The sequence below is a fragment of the Xenopus tropicalis genome, chromosome 8 (assembly GCF_000004195.4).
Source record: "Xenopus tropicalis strain Nigerian chromosome 8, UCB_Xtro_10.0, whole genome shotgun sequence".
Classification (NCBI taxonomy): Eukaryota; Metazoa; Chordata; class Amphibia; order Anura; family Pipidae; genus Xenopus; species Xenopus tropicalis.
The window spans coordinates 37665105-37688079 of NC_030684.2; the positions used below are offsets into that span (position 1 = coordinate 37665105).

General features: G+C 41.5%; 2 protein-coding genes across 4 annotated transcripts in view; both read left to right on the plus strand.

Moving 5' to 3' along the window:
• btk (Bruton tyrosine kinase) overlaps positions 1-11630 on the plus strand; it is a 39801-nt gene extending 28171 nt beyond the window's left edge. The window contains exons 8-20 of one of the 2 annotated variants that reach the window (XM_031890244.1): positions 842-912; positions 1244-1407; positions 3481-3543; positions 5257-5311; positions 6486-6565; positions 6670-6791; positions 7200-7274; positions 7494-7665; positions 7809-8025; positions 8412-8476; positions 8564-8682; positions 10841-10998; positions 11438-11630. In XM_031890244.1, coding sequence (XP_031746104.1) covers positions 842-912; positions 1244-1407; positions 3481-3543; positions 5257-5311; positions 6486-6565; positions 6670-6791; positions 7200-7274; positions 7494-7665; positions 7809-8025; positions 8412-8476; positions 8564-8682; positions 10841-10998; positions 11438-11506 — 1430 coding nt within the window. In that variant the 3' untranslated portion in view covers positions 11507-11630. The remainder of the gene's footprint in view (positions 1-841; positions 913-1243; positions 1408-3480; positions 3544-5256; positions 5312-6485; positions 6566-6669; positions 6792-7199; positions 7275-7493; positions 7666-7808; positions 8026-8411; positions 8477-8563; positions 8683-10840; positions 10999-11437) is intronic. The other variant, NM_001130260.1, reaches the window with a different exon arrangement.
• Positions 11631-19487: 7857 nt separating this feature from the next.
• timm8a (translocase of inner mitochondrial membrane 8A) lies at positions 19488-22383 on the plus strand. Of its 2 annotated transcripts, XM_012969260.3 has the most exons (3): positions 19488-19681; positions 20363-20412; positions 21561-22298. In XM_012969260.3, the coding sequence occupies exons 1-3, from the start codon at positions 19580-19582 to the stop codon at positions 21619-21621; spliced, it is 213 nt and encodes a 70-aa protein (XP_012824714.1). In that variant the 5' UTR covers positions 19488-19579; the 3' UTR covers positions 21622-22298. The 2 variants fall into 2 exon arrangements, with proteins under 2 accessions (XP_012824714.1, XP_002940448.1); XM_002940402.5 differs by lacking the exon at positions 20363-20412 and having other exon boundaries at positions 19517-19681; positions 21561-22383.
• Positions 22384-22975: the final 592 nt, after the last annotated feature.

Below are 22975 nucleotides of genomic sequence, written 5' to 3' on the forward strand. Positions count from 1 at the left end.
GGATCGGGGACCGCATCAACGAGCCGATGCGGTCCCCGATCCAACTGGATTTTCTAACCTGGCCAAACCGACTGCCCCATGGCCGCAAATGTAATTCGATCGTTTGGCCCAAGGTAGCTACTTGCTACCCGATATCGCCCACCCGTAGGTGGGGATATCGGTCGCCAAGAGAGCGGATCTTATAGTGTATGGGGACCTTAAAGCTGGCAGAAGGAGGTAGAAAGCCTGTTGTTTCTACCTCCTTATCTGCCGTTTCAGCCCTGAACGTTAGTGGCAGATTGAACGATCTTTCGTGCGACCGATGGTCACACGAAAGATTGAAAATCGCCACGGGTGTGGCCACTTTAAGGCAGACACTACTTGCTTCAAGGTGCATTCCACAGCTCTCTGTGCTCTGAAATGGCTAATTGTGTCCTTTTTTTTGCACTTGGTGTAAATGAGCCCTAAATAAAGCAATTTAGTCTAAAAATAAAAATATTATGTATAAACAATTAATTCCCATTACCAAAGTATGTTTTTCAAATTATTTAAAAAAGAACTAAACCATATAAATGAATAAGGCTAAAAATGCCATATTCTATATACTGAATTTACTGCACCAGCCTGAGGTAAGAACCCCCTGAGTGGGTTACTTGCCTGCGATTGATCTCTGCTATCGTGGGTGAGTAACCGTTTCGAGAAAGGGTTTATAGAAATCGCTGATGGAAAACCCTTTGCAACGCTCAAGCGACACAATAAAAAAGAATTTGGAATTCTTTCTTAGGGTAACAGTTCCCCTTTAAAAGCTCCTATTATCCAGACTCTTACCTTTTACTGGACTTCTTACTTCAATATATTTCAGTTATAAGAACAGAACGCTCCCAGCGAAGGTCCAGAAAGCCACTCCCTCCTCCACCACCCCAAGAGAGCCAGGTAACATGCATTAGTAATAAGCTTGTATATCCATAGCTTAAGTTTTTGTGACTGTTGATATTTCTTACTTAGTTATATAGCTTTACAACTCTCATTTAGTAATTTACTTTGCATGGTACTCCTATCAGACCCATTGGGGTAAGCCAACATACAACAAATATTAGCACTGATTATTCAAATCCTTTATTTGATGCTAATACTTTGTACTTCTGGATTACATTACTGTGCAAAGGCTAGGAGGGAAACAAGAGAAGAAAGACAAATTATTTAGTTTAACAGAATATCCATTGTGCAGTGGAATTTAATTGTCCTTTGTTGGATTTGTCCTTAGAAGCCATTGCCACCTACACCATGTTTATCACTACACAAGGTTGTAGCCATGTATGATTTTACTCCATTAAATGCCCAAGATTTGCCGCTGCATAAGGGTGAGGAGTATGTATTGCTGGAGGAAGGCACTGGGAATCCCTGGCTGAGAGCACGGGATAAAAATGGGTAAGTAACTTCAATCTGCTAAAATCATGAATGAGTGAGGGGCAACTGCTGGCACTAGAAGAAGATTTGTACAACTGTTGTTGCAAGCTTTTTCCCTAATGTTTATATTGTTACCAGGATTGATGTGTGCAGTATTCAGAATAAATGAATAAAAATGTTTTTATACCATATGATGTAATCAGATGTTCTCTCTGACACTATGTGCCTTTATATTTCCTATAATGGCATAGGCACTATTTGGCACTAACTACATTACCCATTATGTTTACTACATTTATTACTTATCAGTCCCAGGACAGATTCTTACTGAGCAGTAAGGCAAAAAGACAGCATTTTAGAATCAACTGGGCAAAGGCTTGGATCATGTGGGAAATACTCTTATACCAGGGGTGGGCAAACTACGGCCCGCGGGCCATATCCGGCCCCTTGGCATTTTTAATCCGGCCCGCCGCCGACGCCAAGTCTCATCACGTGAGACTTGGTGTCATTGGCGGGCCGGAATTAAAGAGACGAAGGGGGCGTATCGCTGGCCTGGCCCTGCCCGCCCTGGCCCGGTCTGGCCCCGGGGGTAAGTAAATGTGGCCCGTGAGCCAAAAAGTTTGCCCACCCCTGTCTTATACCCTGAGTAAAAACAGAGCAATTAAACACATGCAGTGTGCCATGTTCTCTTCTGGTGTCTTGTAATGAGATTAGAATACAATAAGAGGCTATCAGAGGTGATAAGGAGGCTTGTGACGAGTCTGCTAGGAAGACAGTGGCTGCTTAGGGCCGTGGCAGACGGGGAGATTAATCGCCGCGAAATGCCATCCCTCCGGCTAGAATGTACCGTAAATCGCGGGTGGGATGGTATATGCGGCGACGAAATGGCTGAAGTTTCCTCTCAAGGCAACTTCGGCGATTTCGGCAAATCGCTACGCCACATATGCCATCCCACCGGCGATTTACATTCTAGCCAGTGGGATGGCATTTCGGGGAGACTAATCTCCCATCTATCACGGCCCTTAGACAATGCTTAATCTGCAACCTCAGTTAGAGAAAGCAAAATGGCCCCAACATATTCCACAGCATGTAAATAGGGTATGGTTAGATGGGTTTATACATCAAATACAAATACTATCAAAATATAAGATGTAAAGATAGCTATGCTCAAAAGAGTTGATAATGTAAAGGGGAAGGGGGTATAAGACATAAGAGGGTTGATTCACTAAAGGTCGATATTTCGAGCGCTATTTATAGCATGCGGTAAAGATTTTATTGCGTCTACTTTTTCACGACTTAACGCACAATTCACTAAAAGGATACTTGCATTAATTTAGACGCGATGTTGCTTGCGTTATTTAAGTCGCGAAGACTATTTTCGTGCGGTATTTGACGGAACGCGCGCTAATGAACGCAGCGCGCACAAATAGTCGCTGCTTGCGAAAAAACGCACGCCATATTAGCCATACACACCATTACTTTTGAAAAACTACTGTTCTGAAAATTACCGTTTCCCTGAAAACTGGAGGCTACATCACTCTAGGGCCAACACATACTTGAATAAATCCCACTGCAAAGTCCATATTGTATTGCCAAAAGCTCATTAACTGTACTTTTCTATAATTACCGCCTGCCCCAAGTAGGTGTTATTTTTCGTATGGACTAATGCGATATTTAGCGTATCTAAGTGTTTGTGAATCATGCGTTAGTATTATTTCTGTGTGAGAATTAACGCAATGCGGTAAAATGAAGGCATGCGGTAGCGCGAAATGTAACGCATGCGATAATACTTTAACGAATCATGCTTTTTTTGCGTCAATTTTAATGACGCAAAAAAGTGAATCAACCCTATGGTGTAAGGATGGGCAATATTTGGGGGACCATTTACTAATAGTGATGTGCGAATCTGTCCTGTTTTGCAATTCACATAAAAAAAGTTGCGTCGCTTGTGTTATATTTAGTCATTGTATTGTGTAGTCATTGCCCTGAGAAATGTACAATTTTTTTCTTAATTGTCTGATTAACCATTTCTATATGTAACAGCAATGAACCTTTGTTGTATTGTGATAAGAAATGTGTGTACATCTCTCTTAGGCTGGAAGGATACATACCTGGTAATTATGTTACAGAAGCTCAAGATCCACTGGAAATATATGAGTGAGTACAGTATGGGGTATGGTATGGTGTTTTATGCATATACAGAGTTCCTCTAAAGCTGTGCTGTCCAACTGGCGTCCCGCATGCCACAGCCCCCCTCTGTGTGGTCCCCCACCTGTCTGGCTGCTCTGACTGCTTACCTTTGTGTAAGCTTTAAATGGTGTCAGTAGTGAGATTTACTGGCCCCCTGCATGGTCACACCTCAGGTTCAGGATGTAAACTCGCTGTATTGTTTAAACATGTAATCCCCTGTACTCTTAACACCTTTTAATCCCTACATTATTCACCCCCTGCATTGTTCACACCTCAGGCCCAGACTGTTATCACCCACATTGTTCACCTGTTCACACCTCAGACTGTAGAAGCAGTGCCAGCATTGTGTCACTGTATGTACTGCCTTGCCCTATGCTGCCTGTGTGTATGCCATACACAGGCAGCATATGCCAGGCAGTATGGCACACACAGGCAGCATAGGGCAGTCAGAGTATGGCATACACAGGCAGCATATGGCAGGCAGTATGGCACACACAGGCAGTATAGGGTAGGCAGAGTATGGCACACATAGGGAGCATAGGGCAGGCAGAGTATGGCACACACAGGCAGCATAGGGCAGGCAGAGTATGGCACACACAGGCAGCATAGGGCAGGCAGAGTATGGCACACACAGGCAGCATAGGGCAGGCAGAGTATGAAACACACAGGCACATAGGGCAGGCATAGTATATCACACACAGGCAGCATAGTCCAGGCAGAGTATGGCACACACACAGGCAGCATAAGATAGGCAGAGTATGGCACACACAGGCAGCATAGGGAAGGCAGAATATGGCACACACAGGCAGCATTGGGCAGGCAGAGTATGGCACACATAGGCAGGGTAGGGCAGGAAGAGTATGGCACACATGCAGGGTAGGGCAGGCAGAGTATGGCACACACAGGCAGTACTCTGCCTGCCTTACCCTGCCTGTATGTGCCATACTCTGCCTGCCCTATGCTGCCTGTATGTGCCATACTCTGTCTTCCCTATGCTGCCTGTGTATGCCATACTCTGCTTGTCTTATGCTGCCTGTTGGAGGTGAACCTGGCAGGGGTTTGTATGTTAGCATTTGGAAATAGTTATTATATGGTCCCTAAGGTGTGTAATTATGTGCTGGGGGTTGCTGTGCTATCCACAGGGGAGAAGGAGATTTATGGATTTATGGGTGTCTCTAAATATGACATGATATAATTCTTTCACTTATTAATGAAGGGTGATATCCCTGCAGTGAGCACCAAGCATTTGGGTTTTGCTGCACTACCACCATTAATGTGGGTATGGTTTTAAAAGCTCTTTTGGTAACATGGGTGTGGTTTGAAGTGGGTGTGGTTTAAAAGGGGAGTGGTCAAAATTGGCTTCCATTATCTGCCCTCCGCAATGTAGGTCAGAAAAATTACGTCCCTCAGTACCACAGTAGTTGGACAGCGCTGCTCTAAAGGATAATGGCTCAAATATCCTGTCATATCACTTCTCATTGTTGTCAGAGGTCAATGATCTGTAGCATTATGCTATTTACTAACCCAGGAACAATAGAAGAGTTTTTTTTTAAAGTGAATATACATCTGTATACTTCTGTATTTCTTCTGTGTTTTTCCTGATAATGTACTTTCTATGTTTTTGCAATAAAAAAGACTTTAAAAACAAACTTGTGCCATACTTCTCTTTTCTCCCTCTAGGTGGTACTCCAAAAACATGACAAGAAGTCAGGCTGAAAAACTGCTACGAGCAGAGGTGAATAAAGTGGGCAGTAAGGGGATCTGTGGGGAAAAGTACAGAACAATAAGAGGTTACAAAGAAGGCAATATTGGTGTAGCTAAGTTATAGTAACTAAAGGGAAAGATTAGTAATAGGAGAAGCATTTGGTGGGGGTGTGAGGGATATATGATCAGGATTTTTAGAGAAAGAGGTGGAATTAGAAGAAAGTTGACGTGATCAAATACCACTGTATGTCAGGTCTGTCTTTCACCACATTTGCAGTTAAAAGTGGCAATGTACAGTATAATCCCTAGCATAGCCAAATTCTGTACAACGTAAAGGGGACTCTGCAGACATATTTGCTTCATTTTTTTCTGTTTAATTTTAAAAAGGATGTTTTGCATTCCCCTTTACTACAATTGCTGCATTGCAGCCCTGTGTAAGTGCCTAAATACCTTTGCGCTAGCTGGAGCCCGGTACACTTATTACATTTTCCTCCCTCCTGGGCATGCTGAACTATGGTAAATATTGGTTTTCAGGACCCCAACAATGACTAAAGGTGGCCATACACGTCAAGATCCGCTCGCTTGGCGGGGTCGCCAAGTGAGCGTATCTTCTCCCGATATCGCCCACCCGTAGGTGGGGATATCGGGAGAAGATCCGCTTGCTTGGCGACCCCGCCAAGCGAGCGGATCTTGACGTGTATGGCCACCTTTATTTAGGCTAATTCGGTCGTTTGGCCCTGGGGCCAAAAGATCGAATTATAACGACAGTAATGGGTGCAGTCAGTTCAGGGACCACATCAACGAGCCGATGCGGTCCTCAATCCGACTGAATTTTTTAACCTGCCAATCGATATCTGGACGATTTCAGGCCAGATGTGGATGGGCAGGCCCGCCGTTGCTGCCCCTACACGGGCCGGTAAGCTGCCGAATCGGTCCAAGGGACTGAAATCGGCAGCTAGAATCGGCTTGTATATGGCCACCTTAAGTCTTTTACAGTTGTACATTATTTTGACTCAGCAGCAGCAGACTCAGCCTTCAGCAGTGAGTGTGAAATTTATTTATAGCCCAACAACACAATTTTTTAAGCCTATGCATTTTTCAAAATATTAATAAAATGTATAGTTTTAGCTGCAGTAGGCTCTACGCCTCCTATGTGGTATAAGGTTTCCTGTTAAAGGGCTTCCTCATGGACTCCTGTGTTTCAGGATAAAGAAGGTGGCTTTATCGTGAGAGATTCCAGCAAGGCCGGAAAGTACACTGTATCCGTATATGCAAAATCATCTGGGTGAGAGATGTTTAAGGTTTCACACACAGACATTTATATGAATATAGCTCTTTCACACAGTGTATGCTATTGTGCTATATAATGTCTCCCCCTTACAATTGCAGGGAAGGTATTATACGCCATTATGTGGTGTGTGAGGCGCCTGGAAATCAATATTATTTGGCAGAGAAACATCTGTATTCCTCAATACCAGAACTGATCACATATCATCAACACAATGCTGCAGGTGACACACCCAGGGATAATGTGCCCATTCTTCCATTGTTAGGTCCACTTGGCAAGTTTAAATGGTTACACAAGGACAGAAGGCAGATAGCTATGTGAGTGATCATTAGATGAATTTGTAAGATAATAAAAAGGGGTAAGTCACATACAATTTCACTTCACATTTATATATAGCTTTTTAGTGCAATTATGCAACAAAGGCAGGCAACAAGGTAGCAGTTAGCAAGTTAGTGTTGAATATAAACAGGAAAGGGCCCCTATTTAGAATGGGTTTGTTTGTAACATACTAAAATGTAATTCCAATGTGACTTTCCCCTTTAAGGAGATAGTGGGTAAAACTGTTTTCATATAATAGTAAAAGTAAACATATTAAGGCTATACATGTTTGTTCTTATTACATTACATCTAGGCCTAATATCAAGGTTGAAATATCCTGTCTGCTCTTTGAGAAAAACTGCTCCTTCCACAGCAGGCCTTGGCTATGGTAAGAAACTGGGGTCTATGCACACTCAATAGTTATAGTGATGGAGCGAATGTTGTGGGAGGAAAGCTGCTCAATGAATGCAGTATGGTACAGATAATGGAACCAACCCATCATAAATTGCATAAAGTAAAAATATTAGAGATTTTAAATAGACCAAAGGACTTAATGGGGCACGTGCATTTAGATCTTGTGTTTCTCTCTCTTACACGTTTTTTAAAGGCTCATGGGAGATTGACCCAAAGGACCTGACATTCCTGAAGGAGTTAGGCAATGGGCAGTTTGGGGTGGTAAAGTACGGAAAGTGGAGAGGTCAGCATGATGTGGCTATTAAGATGATTAAAGAGGGTTCCATGTCTGAAGATGAATTCATAGAAGAGGCCAAATGTATGATGTAAGTTTTAGCTGAATAATTGTATGCGTTGCTCTTCCTTGTTTTTTCATAATTCTTAATGATTTAAATACATTTACACTTTGTCTAAGTCTCTGAGCACTTTTCTAATTTACATGTTCTTATGTTCTTATCTGTCTCTTAAGGAAGTTGTCCCATCAAAATCTGGTGCAGTTGTACGGTGTCTGTACTAAGCAGCGTCCTATTTTTATAATTACCGAGTTCCTGTCGAACGGCTGCCTGCTCAATTACCTGAAGGATCTGCGTGGGAGGGTCTCTCAGGGAGATCTGCTATCCATGTGCAGTGATGTCTGCGCAGCAATGACATATCTTGAATCGAAGCAATATCTGCACCGTGACTTGGTGAGAACCACATATGAGTCGCCTGTTGGGCAGCCCAGACTTATATTTATCAATTTTCAAGTTTGTTAATTCAAGATTGTTTTTCTAATTCAAATAAACTCGCATATCGAATGCTCGCTTATTTATTAATAAGGAAAATTTGTTTTGTATATCTTGAATTTGTGAGTTTGCAAACTCAAATAAAACTCTAAAAACTGGAATATCTCAAATTGAAAATATGGTTGACTTTGCCCAGGACAACTGCCATTGACTTCTATATAAACTCGCAAGCTTTTAGATGTGAAGTTTTACATTCAAGTTTTCAGGTTTTTTCTACTTTTAGTGCTAAAATCAGTGCAAACTTGAATATTGACAAATCTCCCCATAATCTTGTTTTTTCTCCTTAGGCTGCAAGAAATTGCTTAGTTGCTGCAGATGGAATAGTAAAGGTTTCTGATTTCGGTCTTTCAAGGTAACATTTCTGTCATTTTCCCCCCTTTCTGCCAATACTGAGACTTCTTCAATCCCAGACATGAGATGATCTCTGATTTTGTTGCAGATATGTTCTAGATGATGAATATACAAGTTCTTTGGGTTCTAAGTTTCCTGTCCGCTGGTCATCTCCAGAGGTTCTTCTGTACTGCAGGTTCAGTAGCAAGTCTGATGTGTGGTCATTTGGTGAGTCACACTCATATCTTCTCTATTAAAGAGCAAGGAAAGGCTACTACTGTACCCCTTAATATAGTGTAGAGCTCCCTTGCCCAAAGTAAACCGCCAAATTTGTTTTTTAAAATAATGGTCACATCTCCCAAAAATTTGCTTGTAACTTAAGTGTATTTGCAGCCTGTCACGGCCGCCATCTTGGATTCCTGGATTCCCCCCTCGCACCCCCCTCCCCCGTGATCAAACACCCCCGCTCGCCCCCGCCAGCCCCCTACCCCCCCTGTGGCGATCAACCCCCCCCCCGCAACACCCCCGCTCGCACCCCGCCGCTCGCTCCCCGCTTGCCTGCTTCTGCGCTTCGCTGTGTGTCACAGAGGGGAGCACGCCGGCTTCTCTCACTAAAATCCAGCAATGCGCATGCACCACCTAGAGTGTCCCGGTCAAATAGTCAATGCAGAAGCGATGCATTATGGGAATCCTCTTTATCCAGCTCGGTGTTTTTTATTCTTGTTTCTTTAAGATCTTCTGAACAGGTGAAATATGGGGAGACTTAAAGGAGAAGGAAAGGCCAAAATGTTAGGCACCCCCAAGTGACTTTAATCGCCTACCTTGTACCCTGGGCTGGTGCCCCTGTTAGGAGAAAACAGCACCAGCCCGGGGTACCTGTAGCGATGCGCTTCCTCCTTCCTACTCGCGCTGCTGCTGTTTGTCTGGGACAGGCGCATGCGCAGTAGAGTGAAACGCCGACTTCTCTGTTAAAGCTCAGCTTTTCGCTCTACTGCGCATGCGCGCACAGCGAACCAGGAAGCAGGAAACGATGGCAGCTACCCCGGGCTGGTGCTGTTCTCTCCCAACAGGGGCACCAGCCTGGGGTACAAGGTAGGCTATTGAAGTCACTTGGCAGTGCCTAACATTTTGGCACCCCCAAGTAACTTTGACTTTCCTTCTCCTTTAAGGGCACTATTGAGACAACTGAAGGTATGCCTGCAGTTTGAGATTAACTCTTTACTAGCCTTTCCTTCTCCTTTAATGTATTCTGTTTTTATTTCTTGCCATCATAGCATATCAGGCTAATTACAGCTCAAACTCTTAATGGTATTGGTTCCCTTATCCAGAAACACTTTAGGGCCGTGACACATGGGGAGATTAGTCGCGCCGTGACAAATCTCTATTGTCGCAGGCGACTAATCTCCCCGCAATGCCATCCCACTGGCTGGAATCTAAATCACCAGTGGGATGGCATATTCCTCTCAAGCAACTTCGGCGACTTCGACAAATCGCGGCGCCGCTTATGCCACCCCATCATTCCCCATTTCTCTGTCATAATAAAACAGTGCTTTAAACTTGATCCTAGCTAAGATGCATGAATCTATATTGATGACAATCCTATTGGTTTTATTTAATATGTTATTTTTTTTTAGCAGACTTAAGGTATGGATATCCCTTATCTACGAGCATTCAGGATAATAGGTTTCATTACCTGTATAGCTGCTAATATAAACCATCATCCATTGTCATAACTAAAAGTGCAGAAGCCCTATAATTATTTTTTAATAATTCCTCCCCAACCAAATACACATGTTCAAAATAGTTTGTGTATCTTTTGGCCTTTTACAGCCAGTCCTACTATAAAATCTGTTGTGCCACTAGACGCTCTTGGTTTCTCTTTGATCTATTTTGCCATATGCATTTACTGGTTATATCAAAGAGCACTGGCATGGAAAAGGTTACGTCCAATTTTTTTTTACCCTTAATATTTCTTTTAGCCTATGTTAAGGTGCCTCAGCTTACAGTTTCAGTCTTGATGAAAAAGCTACTAGTAGCAGCTACTAGTTGTGGCTACAAAAATAGACAATGTTAATTTACTGATAACTGTCACTATGTGTGTTTTTCAAGACGCAATTCTCAGTATTTTCTATGGCAGGGTATTTTCTGTAGTTTAGTAGTCGTGAAAAAGTAGCTGCTATTAGAAGCTCTGTGTGGACATATTATTTTTACACTTTTTATAGTTATATCCCTGCAATAATCATTCCCTCTTCATCTAATTAAGATCTAATTATGGTGTTTATTTCCATTCCACATAAACATCCTTTAGCGTTAAAATATTCATTTGTGTTGTGTTTTATCTTATGGAAATAACAGTTAAGTTTCTATCTTACATTTCTCGCCCCAGGGGTCTTAATGTGGGAAGTGTTTACTCTTGGAAGGATGCCATATGACAGATTCACTAATAATGAAATTGTGGAACAGATAACAAGGGGTGTCCGTCTGTACAGACCCCAAAATGCCACAGATAGAGTGTACAGCATCATGGTCAGTTGCTGGGCAGAGGTGAGACAAATTTTAAATTAAACATTAACTAAAAATCTAATTGTAGAAATAGAAACTGCCTTTGCATTTGGAAGTTGCAGTAGCCAGGGTCAGACTGGGCAGGCGGGACACCCAAGAAATCCTGCAAGAAGAGGTATGCAGAGGAGTGATGCAGAGGATCATGGGGGGTGGGGGGTAGGGTTCACAAGATGGGGGCCTTTGTGGCTGGAGGGAGGCATGGATGACAGACAAATGTGTGTCCCAAACACTCCAATCCAACACTGACATGAAAATTAACACATCAGTGTTGGAGTGACGCGAGAATCATCAGTACTCTCTAGTAATCTTATATCAAATAGGCTATATGTACATTCATAAAATGGTGCCATTACAGCCTTATTTCTGATATTTTAGATGTTCTATGAACTACATTTCCTATGACTTTTTTATATTTGTGCAGAAAGCTGATGACAGACCAACCTTCCGAATTCTACATAATACCATCTTGGAAGTTCTGGAGGACTCCTGAAAATGAACCCTCTACCAAGCCAAGGCTGAGGAACACTGGCCTAACACAGCATTGATAACTTGTATATGACTATCTTGTAAATTCCATGCTCCTTAAGTGCAGTAATAAAATGAAATGTACTTCATATGTGAAGAAGATACTGCAATTAGGTGTAAAGGTGGCCATGCACGGGCAGATTTCGTTGTTACATAGTTACATAGTTACATAGTTACATAGGGTTGAAAAAAGACCATTGTCCATCAAGTTCAACCCATCCGAGTAAACCCAGCACACAACCTATACTAACCAATCTATACACTCACATACATAAACTATATATATACAACCAGTAATACTAACTGTAGATATTAGTATCACAATAGCCTTGGATATTCTGCTTGTTCAAAAACTCATCCAGGCCCCTCTTAAAGGCATTAACAGAGTCTGCCATTACCACATCACTAGGAAGGGCATTCCACAGCCTCACTGCCCTCACCGTGAAAAACCACCTACGCTGCTTCAAATGGAAGCTCTGTTCCTCTAATCTATAGGGGTGACCTCTGGTGCGCTGATTGTTTTTATGGGAAAAAAGAACATCCCCCAACTGCCTATAATCCCCTCTAATGTACTTGTACAGAGTAATCATGTCCCCTCGCAAGCGCCTCTTTTCCAGAGAAAACAACCCCAACCTCGACAGTCTAACCTCATAGCTTAAATCTTCCATCCCCTTTACCAGTTTAGTTGCACGTCTCTGCACTCTCTCCAGCTCATTAATATCCTTCTTAAGGACTGGAGCCCAAAACTGCACTGCATACTCAAGGTGAGGCCTTACCAGGGACCTATAAAGCGGCAAAAATATGTTCTCATCCCTTGAGTCAATGCCCTTTTTTATACAAGACAGCACTTTATTTGCTGTAGTAGCCACAGAATGACACTGCCTGGAATTAGACAACTTGTGATCTACAAAAACCCCTAGATCCTTCTCCATTAAGGATGCCCCCAACACACTACCATTCAGTAGATAGTTTGCGTTTATATTATTCCTACCAAAGTGCATAACTTTGCACTTGTCAACATTGAACCTCATTTTCCAGTTTGCTGCCCAGTTTTCCAATTTTGTCAAATCGCTCTGCAAAGCGGCAGCATCCTGCATGGAACTTATAGTTTTGCACAATTTAGTGTCATCAGCAAAAATAGAAACAGTACTGTCTATGCCCACCTCCAGGTCATTAATAAACAAGTTAAAAAGCAAAGGACCAAGGACTGACCCCTGCGGTACTCCACTAACCACACTGGCCCAATTAGAAAATGTTCCATTTACCACCACTCTTTGTACTCTATCCTTCAGCCAGTTTTCTATCCAATTACAAATATTATGTTCTAGGCCAATATTCCTCAATTTGATCATTAACCTTCTGTGAGGTACTGTATCAAACGCTTTAGCAAAATCTAAGTAGATGACATCAACTGCCATTCCAGCATCAAGGTTCCTGCTCACCTCCTCATAAAAGGCAACTAAATTAGTCTGGCAAGATCTGTTACGCATAAAACCATGCTGGCACAAACTAATAGTATTGTGAACTGCAATGTATTCAACTATCCTATCCCTTATTACCCCTTCCAGAAGCTTTCCTACTACTGATGTCAGACTAACAGGCCTATAGTTTTCAGGCTGAGAACGAGATCCCTTTTTAAATAACGGCACCACATTAGCAATCCGCCAGTCTCTCGGCACCATGCCAAACCTCAACGAATCCTGAAAAATTATGTGAAGAGGCTTGGCAATCACAGCGCTCAGCTCATTTAATACCCTGGGATGAATCCCATCCGGTCCTGGACCTTTGTTTACCTTTACATGTTCAAGTCTCTTTTGAATTTCCTCCTGAGTGACCCATGCGCCAGTAGCTAAATTACTAGCACTGGGTATATTAAAAGGGAAGCCTTCATTATCTGGCTCCTCAGATGTATAGACAGATGAAAAATAAGAGTTCAAAATTTCAGCTTTTTCCCCGTTCTCATCAACCAACGTACCCCCCCGTGATAATAAAGTTCCCACCCCTTCTTGCTTCATTTTTTTACTATTCACATAATTAAAAAATAATTTTGGATTCTTTTTACTCCTAGCTGCAATATCCCTTTCCATCTCTATTTTAGCTTGCCTGATAGCTTTTTTGCATGCTTTATTTGCTTCCTTGTACCTGATGAAAGTTTCCGCTGTCCCAGCTAACTTGAATGCTTTAAAAGCACGTTTTTTATTACCAACCTCGACCTTAACTCTTTTATTCAGCCATAAGGGTTTTGCTTTGCGATGCCTCTCCTTGCTTACAAGGGGAATATACTGTTGTGTATACCTGCAAAGCAATGTTTTAAAGATGTTCCATTTTCCTTCTGTGTCTTACCCCATGAAAAGCCTTTCCCAGTTGACACATTGCAGAGATGCCCTTAAACTGGCAAAGTCTGCACGTCTAAAATTGAGCGTTTTAGTTACTCCCTTATAGAGCTGTCTCTGTAGCATTATCTCAAAGGAGACCATGTTGTGATCACTGTTCCCCAAATGCTCACCCACACAAATGTTAGAGATAAGTTCAGTATTATTAGATATTACCAGGTCCAAAATAGACTCATTCCGAGTAGGTTCTTGAACCACCTGAAATAAAAAGTTGTCATTTAGCATATTTACAAACCTACTAGCTTTTTCTGACTTAGCCACCCCATTACTCCAGTCAATGTCCGGATAATTAAAGTCCCCCATAATAACAACTTGACCCAATTTTGAAGCCTCCTCCATTTGCAAAAGTAGCTGGGACTCATCCCCCTCATCTATACGGGGTGGTTTATAGCATACACCAATGATCATTTTCTTTGTGACCTTCAGCCCTACTGAAATTTCTACCCAAAGAGATTCAACGTTTTCATTGGTAATGTCTTTATTACATGGCTTTAAATCTGACTTTACATAAAGACAAACCCCTCCACCCTTTTTAATCCCTCTGTCCCTCCTAAAAAGCGTATACCCATTTAAATTCACTGCCCAGTCGCATTTTTCATCCCACCAGGTCTCAGTGATACCAATTAAGTCATAATTTTCAATACATGCAATAGCCTGCAGCTCCCCTATTTTTCCCGACAAGCTACGCGCATTAGCCAGCATGCAGCGGAGATTACTACTTCTTCCTCTACAGCTTACATTAGCTAAAGGACAGTTAGAGCTAAGGTGAAAATTAGTCTGTTTCCCTTGTAACAATGGAAGCTCCTTATCTGATAAACTATATGCCCCCCTCACTCCTCCCCCACAACCCTTTACTGGTCCCACTGCCCCATCTACACTAGCTCTCCCATAAGAATCTAGCTCACCCACCCCCCCTTGTCTAGTTTAAACACTCCTCCAGCCTCTTAACCATTCTCTCCCCTAGCACAGTAGACCCCCTTCCATTGAGGTGCAATCCGTCAGGGCTGTATAGATTGTACCCCAAAGAAAAGTCAGCCCAGTGCTCTAGGAACCCAAACCCTTCCTTCCTACACCAAGACTTTAGCCACGCATTTAGCTCCCTAAGCTCCCGCTGTCTCCCTAAACTAGCACGCGGCACCGGCAAAATTTCCGAAAAAATGACATTGGAGGACCTTTGCTTAATTTTAGAGCCTAGATCCCTGAACTCACTCTTTAAGGTCCCCCACCTACCGTTCATTTTGTCGTTAGTACCGATATGTACCAAGACAGCCGGGTCATGCCCAGCCCCTCCCGATAATGTGTCGACCCGATCAACCACATGCCGAACCCTGGCACCAGGAAGACAGCAAACTGTCCGGTTGAAGCGATCCGCTCGACAGATTACCCTGTCCACTTTCCTAATGATTGAATCCCCTATAACCACCATCTGTTTAGGCCTAGCTCTGCTCTCCTCCCCACCACTACTAGAGAAACTGGTCTCCCGGCTGTTAGAGAGATCAGCCTCATCTAGAACCGCCAGTCCAGAGTTCACACTCCCATCTTCTTCACACAATCTGGCAAATCTGTTGGGATGCGCAAACCCTGGAGCAGCCTCCCTTTTTCTTTTCCCCACACTCGATTTTCTAACTGTCACCCAGCTTACTGCCCTATCATCCTTTCCTTGCTCCCCTCCCCCCATACTATCTGACCCCGCTAGTTCTTGTTCAGTTAGCAAGAGACTTCTTTCAAGATTGTCAATAGAACGCAGTGTTGCAACTTGTTCCTCTAGTGCTCTAACGCGAGCCTCTAAAGTGGCAACTCGCTCACATCCACAACAGAGGTATGCACTTTGGAACTGTTGTTCCACAACTGCATACATGCGGCAGGCTGTGCACTGTGTCATACCTTCAATGTTGCTGCCACTCATTCTCCCAGTTACAGAAACAGTTAAACAAAAATTGGTGAAAAAAGGCTATTAAATAAACAAAAAAATTTTTTTTTTTTTTTTTTTACCTTGTTTTAACTCCCTTAGTTTGTAACTCCTGTGTTTATAACTCCACTTACAGAGCCCCCACTAACTCCTGTGTTTATAACTCCACTTACAGAGCCCCCACCTACTCCTGTGATTATAACTCCACTTATAGAGCCCCCACTTAAAGAGCAATCACTTACAGAGCACCTACCACCAGAGCAAGCTCCACTGGAGTGCCAGTGGTTCTATTTCAACAGTCTGTTAAGGTCAACTAATCAAACCCCACCCCCTCAAACTGAGGGTAATTACAAAGGAATGTAACTCTGGCAAACCTGCTGTAAGCCTTATAGTTAACCAAACTTTGTAAATTGGCACCAAAAAGAGCAAATACTTTTGAAAAAATTTAAACCCAACAGTTAGAAAACACAGTGATTCTGAATAAAGTTAATAAAAAATACTTATACACTTATTGTGTGAAACATCAAATGATTTTAGGACCATCCGATAAAATCGCCTACTTATGTTTACACTAATAGGGTGCAAATTGTAATATTTATGATTCCGACCACATTTTTCCGATCACACAGGTTTAAAATTTTTGTCAAACAATGAAATTTGCCGCACTGGATGGGATGATCAGATAATCATTGTTAAACGAACATTCACTACGCATGCCTTTAATTTGAAGGCTTGGTTTAAATGTGAAAGTAAACCGATATTCATCAGTTATTAAATGTATGATTTTGCAACCAACACGACAAAGAAGCGACAAAAGTCTCCTCACATATCATTAAACAATGAAAGATGAATCCTTCATTAAAATGATCAGTTAGAAGATAAGATAATTGGCAGGGCGGAGACAAAATCTGCTTGTGTATGGCCAGCTTAAGAAAGAGATGTTAGATAATCTTGCCTCAAAATTGATTGTACAGGTATCGGACCCCTTATCCGGAAACCCGTTATCCAGAAAGCTCCGAATTACGGAAAGCCTGTCTCCCATAGACTCCATTATAAGCAAATAATTCAGAATGTTAAAAGTGATTTCCTTTTTCTATGTAGAAATAAAACCATTCCTTGTAATTGATCCCAACTAAGATACAATTAATCCTTATTGGATGCAAAACAATCCTATTGGGTTTAATTAATGCTTTATTGATTTTTTAGTAGACTTAAGGTATTGAGATCCAAATTACAGAAAGACCCCTTATCCGGAATACCCTTGGTCCCGAGCATTCTGGATAATGGGTCCTATACCTGTACTGTAAAGTAGTACAATCGCACATATTGTGTATACACACACATAAACATAATGACCCATCTACGTACACAAACACCCCACCTATCTACACATTCACACACAACTACATACATTCGCACAAACATTACCTACACACAAATACATAGCTACCTATCTACACCTACATACATATCCACACTCACACAGGTAGACATACCTATCATTCGCACACAAATACCTACACACACACACAATATGAACCTAGAAGAATACAATGGTAGTTTGTCTGTGCTGCCCCTCCTGTTGCCTCGATGGCAAAAGACTGAAGCACTTAATGATAGCAAACATGCAAGCTTCCACTTTTAGAAACTGGATATTTGTTTTAGTTTATTGCAGTGTTTTATTGTTAATGTTATCTCATTTGACCATAGCAAATTAGTGGTGGAGAAAACATTTGGTCCCTCACAAAAAAATCTTGGAGGAGTCAGCATGCATGGTGCTTCCTGAGGGTATCCTGCCCATGGCCCGCTTGCTCCTGTGTGACGCCGCTAGTATGACACACGCAGCCAAGTTTAATACAGGAGAGGGGCTGGGAAGGGATGATACGATAAAGGGAATAATCGATGCATTACCCTACACATAACATAGGATTTAGAATAACTGACTAAGCCTCTCCAGACAATATCTGATCGGGGGCAGTTCGATATGAAGGCTGCAGTTGATGGCTTTGCACTGGCCCCTGTGCAGTCCAATTGTTGGCCAGAGAGCAAAATAATGATAAAAAATAATTAGACTCATTCTAATCTGACCCACCATTACAAAGATTTGCTTGGTCAAATGGTAGCCAAACAATCAGATGCTTCTGTGCGTAGACAGCTTTTAGTTAAACCAATGAAGGATTTCTTGAGCTAAGGACCTCTATTGGGGCCAGTCAGAGCCATGGAAGCTGTGCAACACCACTAAACTAGAAAATCACAGATATGATTGTACCTGGGAGCTGCTGGTAATGCTTACAGACACAGTAAAATATGCAGGGAATTTGCCTTAAATAACTGATTTTGCTATTTCATGCAACAAACAACAGTTTGTGGGCACATCTACTCATCAGGTGCCAAAAACACTGGCACTGGCTGATACCACATGAGACTGGCACAGGGGTGTAACCTCTGTCATTATTGTAAGCCTAATATATTCTCTCTGTCATTCTTGGAAAGATCTCTTTGTCTGAGCATGGATTCTCTCTTGCCTCCAGAATATGTTTGGCATCCATCATCCACCATTTAAACTAACAACTAGGAAACTGCCCCACCATTTTGTCTTTCTTGTAGAACAAAAATGTTTCTTCTAAACACTGGAATTCTACAAAAAAAAAATGTGTATGCTGTTTATATGCCCACTGGGACCGAAAAGTGTACTTGAGGAAAGATTTATGCATTACAGTTTTCTAATCTATGTATATATGTGTGTGTGTCTCATTTTGTGCTTGGGGGGGCATATAGAATAAATGGTGCTGCTAGCACAAGGCATTACTCTGCTCAGTTTCATGTGCAGGACTATTTAATGATATACTGAAGAGCTATTCTACATAAAGGTACACAAATTATCCAAACCTTTATTTGCAACAGCCAAGATGTTTTGTTGGCAAAATAATCAGATTACCACATTTATTACACATTACACATTTATTAACACATATATTATTACATTCTCAAGACTAAAGACTAGCAAGGATAAGTATAATATGAAAGTGGTCTGTACTCTGATCTCCTAATTTGGCCAAAAAAGTAAATCTGACTAAGGCCAGGTGAAATTAAAGGGAAAATATCCCATCTGACATTAGCTTACTCATGGTTGGGTATGTAGGTGCACAAAAACTGTCAGGCCTGCTAGATATAAATATAAATGTATTATTGTTACACAGACATAACTAATTCCAGATACTGACAGGAAACCAATACACGATTGAACCAGTTTCCATTCTTATGTGTCATGGCATACTTAGGGCCAAAGTATGTTGTAGAAAAGTTTTTTTTTGGAAAATGGGCATAATATTTGCAGCCTGGCTAAAAAAGTTTATATATATATATATATATATATATATATATATTTATTTTTGGCTAAATATATATTTATATATATATATTTAGCCAAAAATAAATATGGATGTATATATATATAAAATCAAGGTTCTCCTATCTATAAGTATATATCACCACTTCTTGTACCAACAATGGAATCATTTGTAATTAACAGAGTTGATTTTAATGTCTGAACTACTTTAGCCTTAGTCTGACATACATGTATATAAAATACACCACTCCAGGCTGCGAACCAGCTGAATATGGGAGTACCAAGATGGCGGTCCCTTTGGCCAATAGGAAAACGAAACTCGCCCTACTGTCAGCTTTCTAGTTCCGGGTCAGGTGAAGGTCGGGAAGCCGGTGTGCATAGTACACGATGGAGGCTGCGGCAGATCCAGAACTGCAAAGGTTCATCGAGGCTGAGACCCAGAAACAGCGATTCCAGACACTGGTACATCAGCTCACTGAGCTCTGCTGGGTAAATACCGATACTGATACTCCGCTTAGTACTTTATACAAATGTAGCGCACTTTCTCTCTTTCCTTCTAGAACCTGACAGAAATATACTGATTGGACTTCTGTAACTATTCTCCCCCCATGTACCTGTTATGCACACAAACCTTTACATTTATGCAACGTGGGATTATTGCTGTTCCCTAGGCATGCAGCATTTACTAAGATGGGAGCAGGCGCAGAGGTGATCTTTAAAGCTGGTCACATGACAGAATTGGCAGAAATGAATGATTTCCAGTAAAATGGGCCAAATGGTGCAGAGGTGTTAGCAAACCCAGCTGGTCTAGTGAATATACACATATATATGATCAGTGTCAGACCATGGAGCATCTGTATGTCTCATCTGCATTTCCTATTTGTTTATTTGGGTGCAGCCAAAGTTGCCAGTGATCTGCCTGTTCTGCTCTTGGTGTGTCTGTTTTAAACATTGCCATAAAGGGTTGTATTCATTAAATATTTGTATGGATTTCACCAAATGAAAACTTAACAACAAAAGCTATATTTTCCCAAGTTACCATGAAGGTTTTACTGGCTCATTTTGCAGCTGGATTGAAAATTGGACGAAAGCAGACATTTTGGCCTTCATTCATTTCCACACCTGAAAATGCAGCTAATGAATAAGACAAATATATAAATGTTCCAACAGGTGCATTTTCTGCCAGTTCATAACCTGAATATCCCCAGGAGAGATTTCAGGTGAGAACTTGCATCATTCCTCAGTGGAAATTATTTCTGGCTTTTCATGTTGTGCTAAACTTTTAACATTGGCTAAGCAGCCATTGTATCACTAGCAGGCTAGCTATAAATATATGTCTGCTCCTATAGGTATTAAAATCACATTACAAGATGCCAAAAGTGGGGTTGTCCTAGTGTCCAAGGGGTCAGTGCATGGTGTTGTTGGAGTGTGGCCAACTGTAGGCAAGCCCAAATACCACTTCCCCAGTGGTTGATGTTTCTGTGTGATATAAGCTAAATTGATGCTAGAATAAGGATTCCCTTGCTCTAAGCAGTTCTAGATATTATGCAATATATATTATATTGAGTAGATGCATACATACATTTCCTTTCATATGTGTATATTGGCAAAGTAGGTTTGTTTGGATAAAACACACAGAATTGCCTGGCATTAAAGGCTGTTTTCTTTTCCTCCAGCAGCTGCAGGAGTCTCATACTGGGCCTCTGTGTGACAGTGTCAGGTCCAAAAGTCCAACACACTTGTGAAATTGTTTACATTAACCCCCCCCCCCCAGGCAATCTGATCTGAGCCATATCACCAGTACACTCAGACTGATTTTAATCCTGTTTATTACATACAGGTCCCTCTGACATTAGAAGGTACCTGAACGGTACAAAGGCTGTAACAGTGACACAGTGCCTTCTGTCGAACAATTAACCCTGTGAGAGCTGATTTCCAGCCCATCTCCTCTGTAAGCTTGGTGCCACTTACAGGCAAGTGGTAATTAGTCTGCCAATGTAAGCAGTGGCATAAATTGCATTACATCCAATATGTGCACATGAGGCTGCTTCATATTCCATTTCAAAATCCACGCCATGTGTTCAGTGACAGGCAGATGTTATTTATGTCCCTGCTTACAGACAAGCACAGTATTTGATTTATTTCCACCAGTGGGGGGGTGTGTGTGTATGTGACAGCCCCTAAGGTACCTATATACAATCAGCACAATGACTGATCATAATTCAAGTAATAAGTAGTAAATGATAAGGCATAGCCATATTTAAAATCTGGCATGTTCCTGCATTGGTAGAACTCATAATGATCTTCACCCACATTGCTCCTGCCATGCCGGTATTTGAATGACATCTAACTTTTCCTTTGCATACAGGAGAAGTGTATGGAAAAGCCGGGGCCCAAGATGGATGCACGAAGCGAGGGCTGCTTTGTGAATTGTGTGGAGAGGTTCATAGACACCAGCCAGTTCATCCTCAATAGGCTAGAGCAGACACAGAAATCTAGAGTTTCCTTTTCTGAGAACATGGCAGAATAAATAGCGGACCTCTATCATAGAACCAACATGGGGTGTGACCCTTCCAGAAGGCTGTCCAACTAAGGGGAACATATTTCCATCGGCTGTCCTAGTTTCATTAATCCAAGAGCCAGTTTGGCTGAATTGAACTTCTTCAGGCATTACCAAACTGATTATCTGCAGCTCTCTCTACACTTGTCCACTTACTAGACCAATGGAGGCATGTTCCAAATAACAGACTGGGGTGGGCTGGAGTGAATGCCTTTTCTAACCGTGCCATTTGGATGAGAAAGAGGATGGTAAAATTCCATTCACAAGTACTCTGGTGCAGGGTACAGAATGTGCACAGAGATTTTATTTTTCATGTAAATGATACAGTTAGTACAGAATAAATGAAGGAGTGCAGGTTTCATGGAACAAAAGCTGCCTTTCCTGGATGGTTGTATCTGTGTTGTTACTAGAAATGAGTAGCAGTATGTCTGTGTATATCGCCAAGCATGTATTTCCCTGTGAATATGGTTTTATGCACCAGGTCTTTCTGGAAAGAAAATGCAGTTTGGGAAAATATATATTAAAGAATTGTACAGTGTAAACAGAGATCTGCCCATATAACTGCTCCTTAAATATGATCCTAGAGATACGTTTTGTTTTTCAATTTATTCAGTAAATTTGGCATAAAAAATAGATCCCAGAATCCTCTTTTTATTACCCCAAATATAGATCTTACAACGTTAAAACCAATGGCACATAACTAGGCTAGAAAGCAAGTCCTGTTTTTGTACACACGTTTAGTGGATTGTTAACACAGGTAAAGCCAACTGCACCAGGTTTATCCATAGTTCAACTTAAATGAAATCTAAACCTCAAAATGAATGTAAAATTGCTCAGTGATCTTCTCAGCACTGATGTTGCTCTGCTCAGGAAAGTGATCAGAAACCAAAATGTCAATTCTGCCCAGAGCAACATCAAAACAGTTGTCTATTTTCCTCATTAACATGTTCTGCCTGACTGTGCAGTTGGAAAAGTGACAAGCTGGTGTCTGTATTGTTACAAAATTCATTATATTAGTTTCAGAACAGTTTAGTAGCTTTTAAATAAATAAATAAATAAATAAAAAAAAAAAAAAAATATATATATATATATATATTGCAAAAGTGCTTAAAAGAGTCTTCTAAACACTTTTACATTCCTTTTTTATTTACATTAACTTCATATTGTATGGTTGGTTCCATTCCTTTTCTAAAGGAAAATATCTTTTAGACTGCATGATAATT

Coding starts and splice junctions, on each gene's coding strand:
- timm8a (XM_002940402.5), top strand. CDS start 19,580: ATGGAGGCTGCGGCAGATCCAGAACTGCAAAGGTTCATCGAGGCTGAG. Junction 19,682..21,560: donor AGCTCACTGAGCTCTGCTGG/GTAAATACCGAT, acceptor CTTTGCATACAG/GAGAAGTGTATGGAAAAGCC.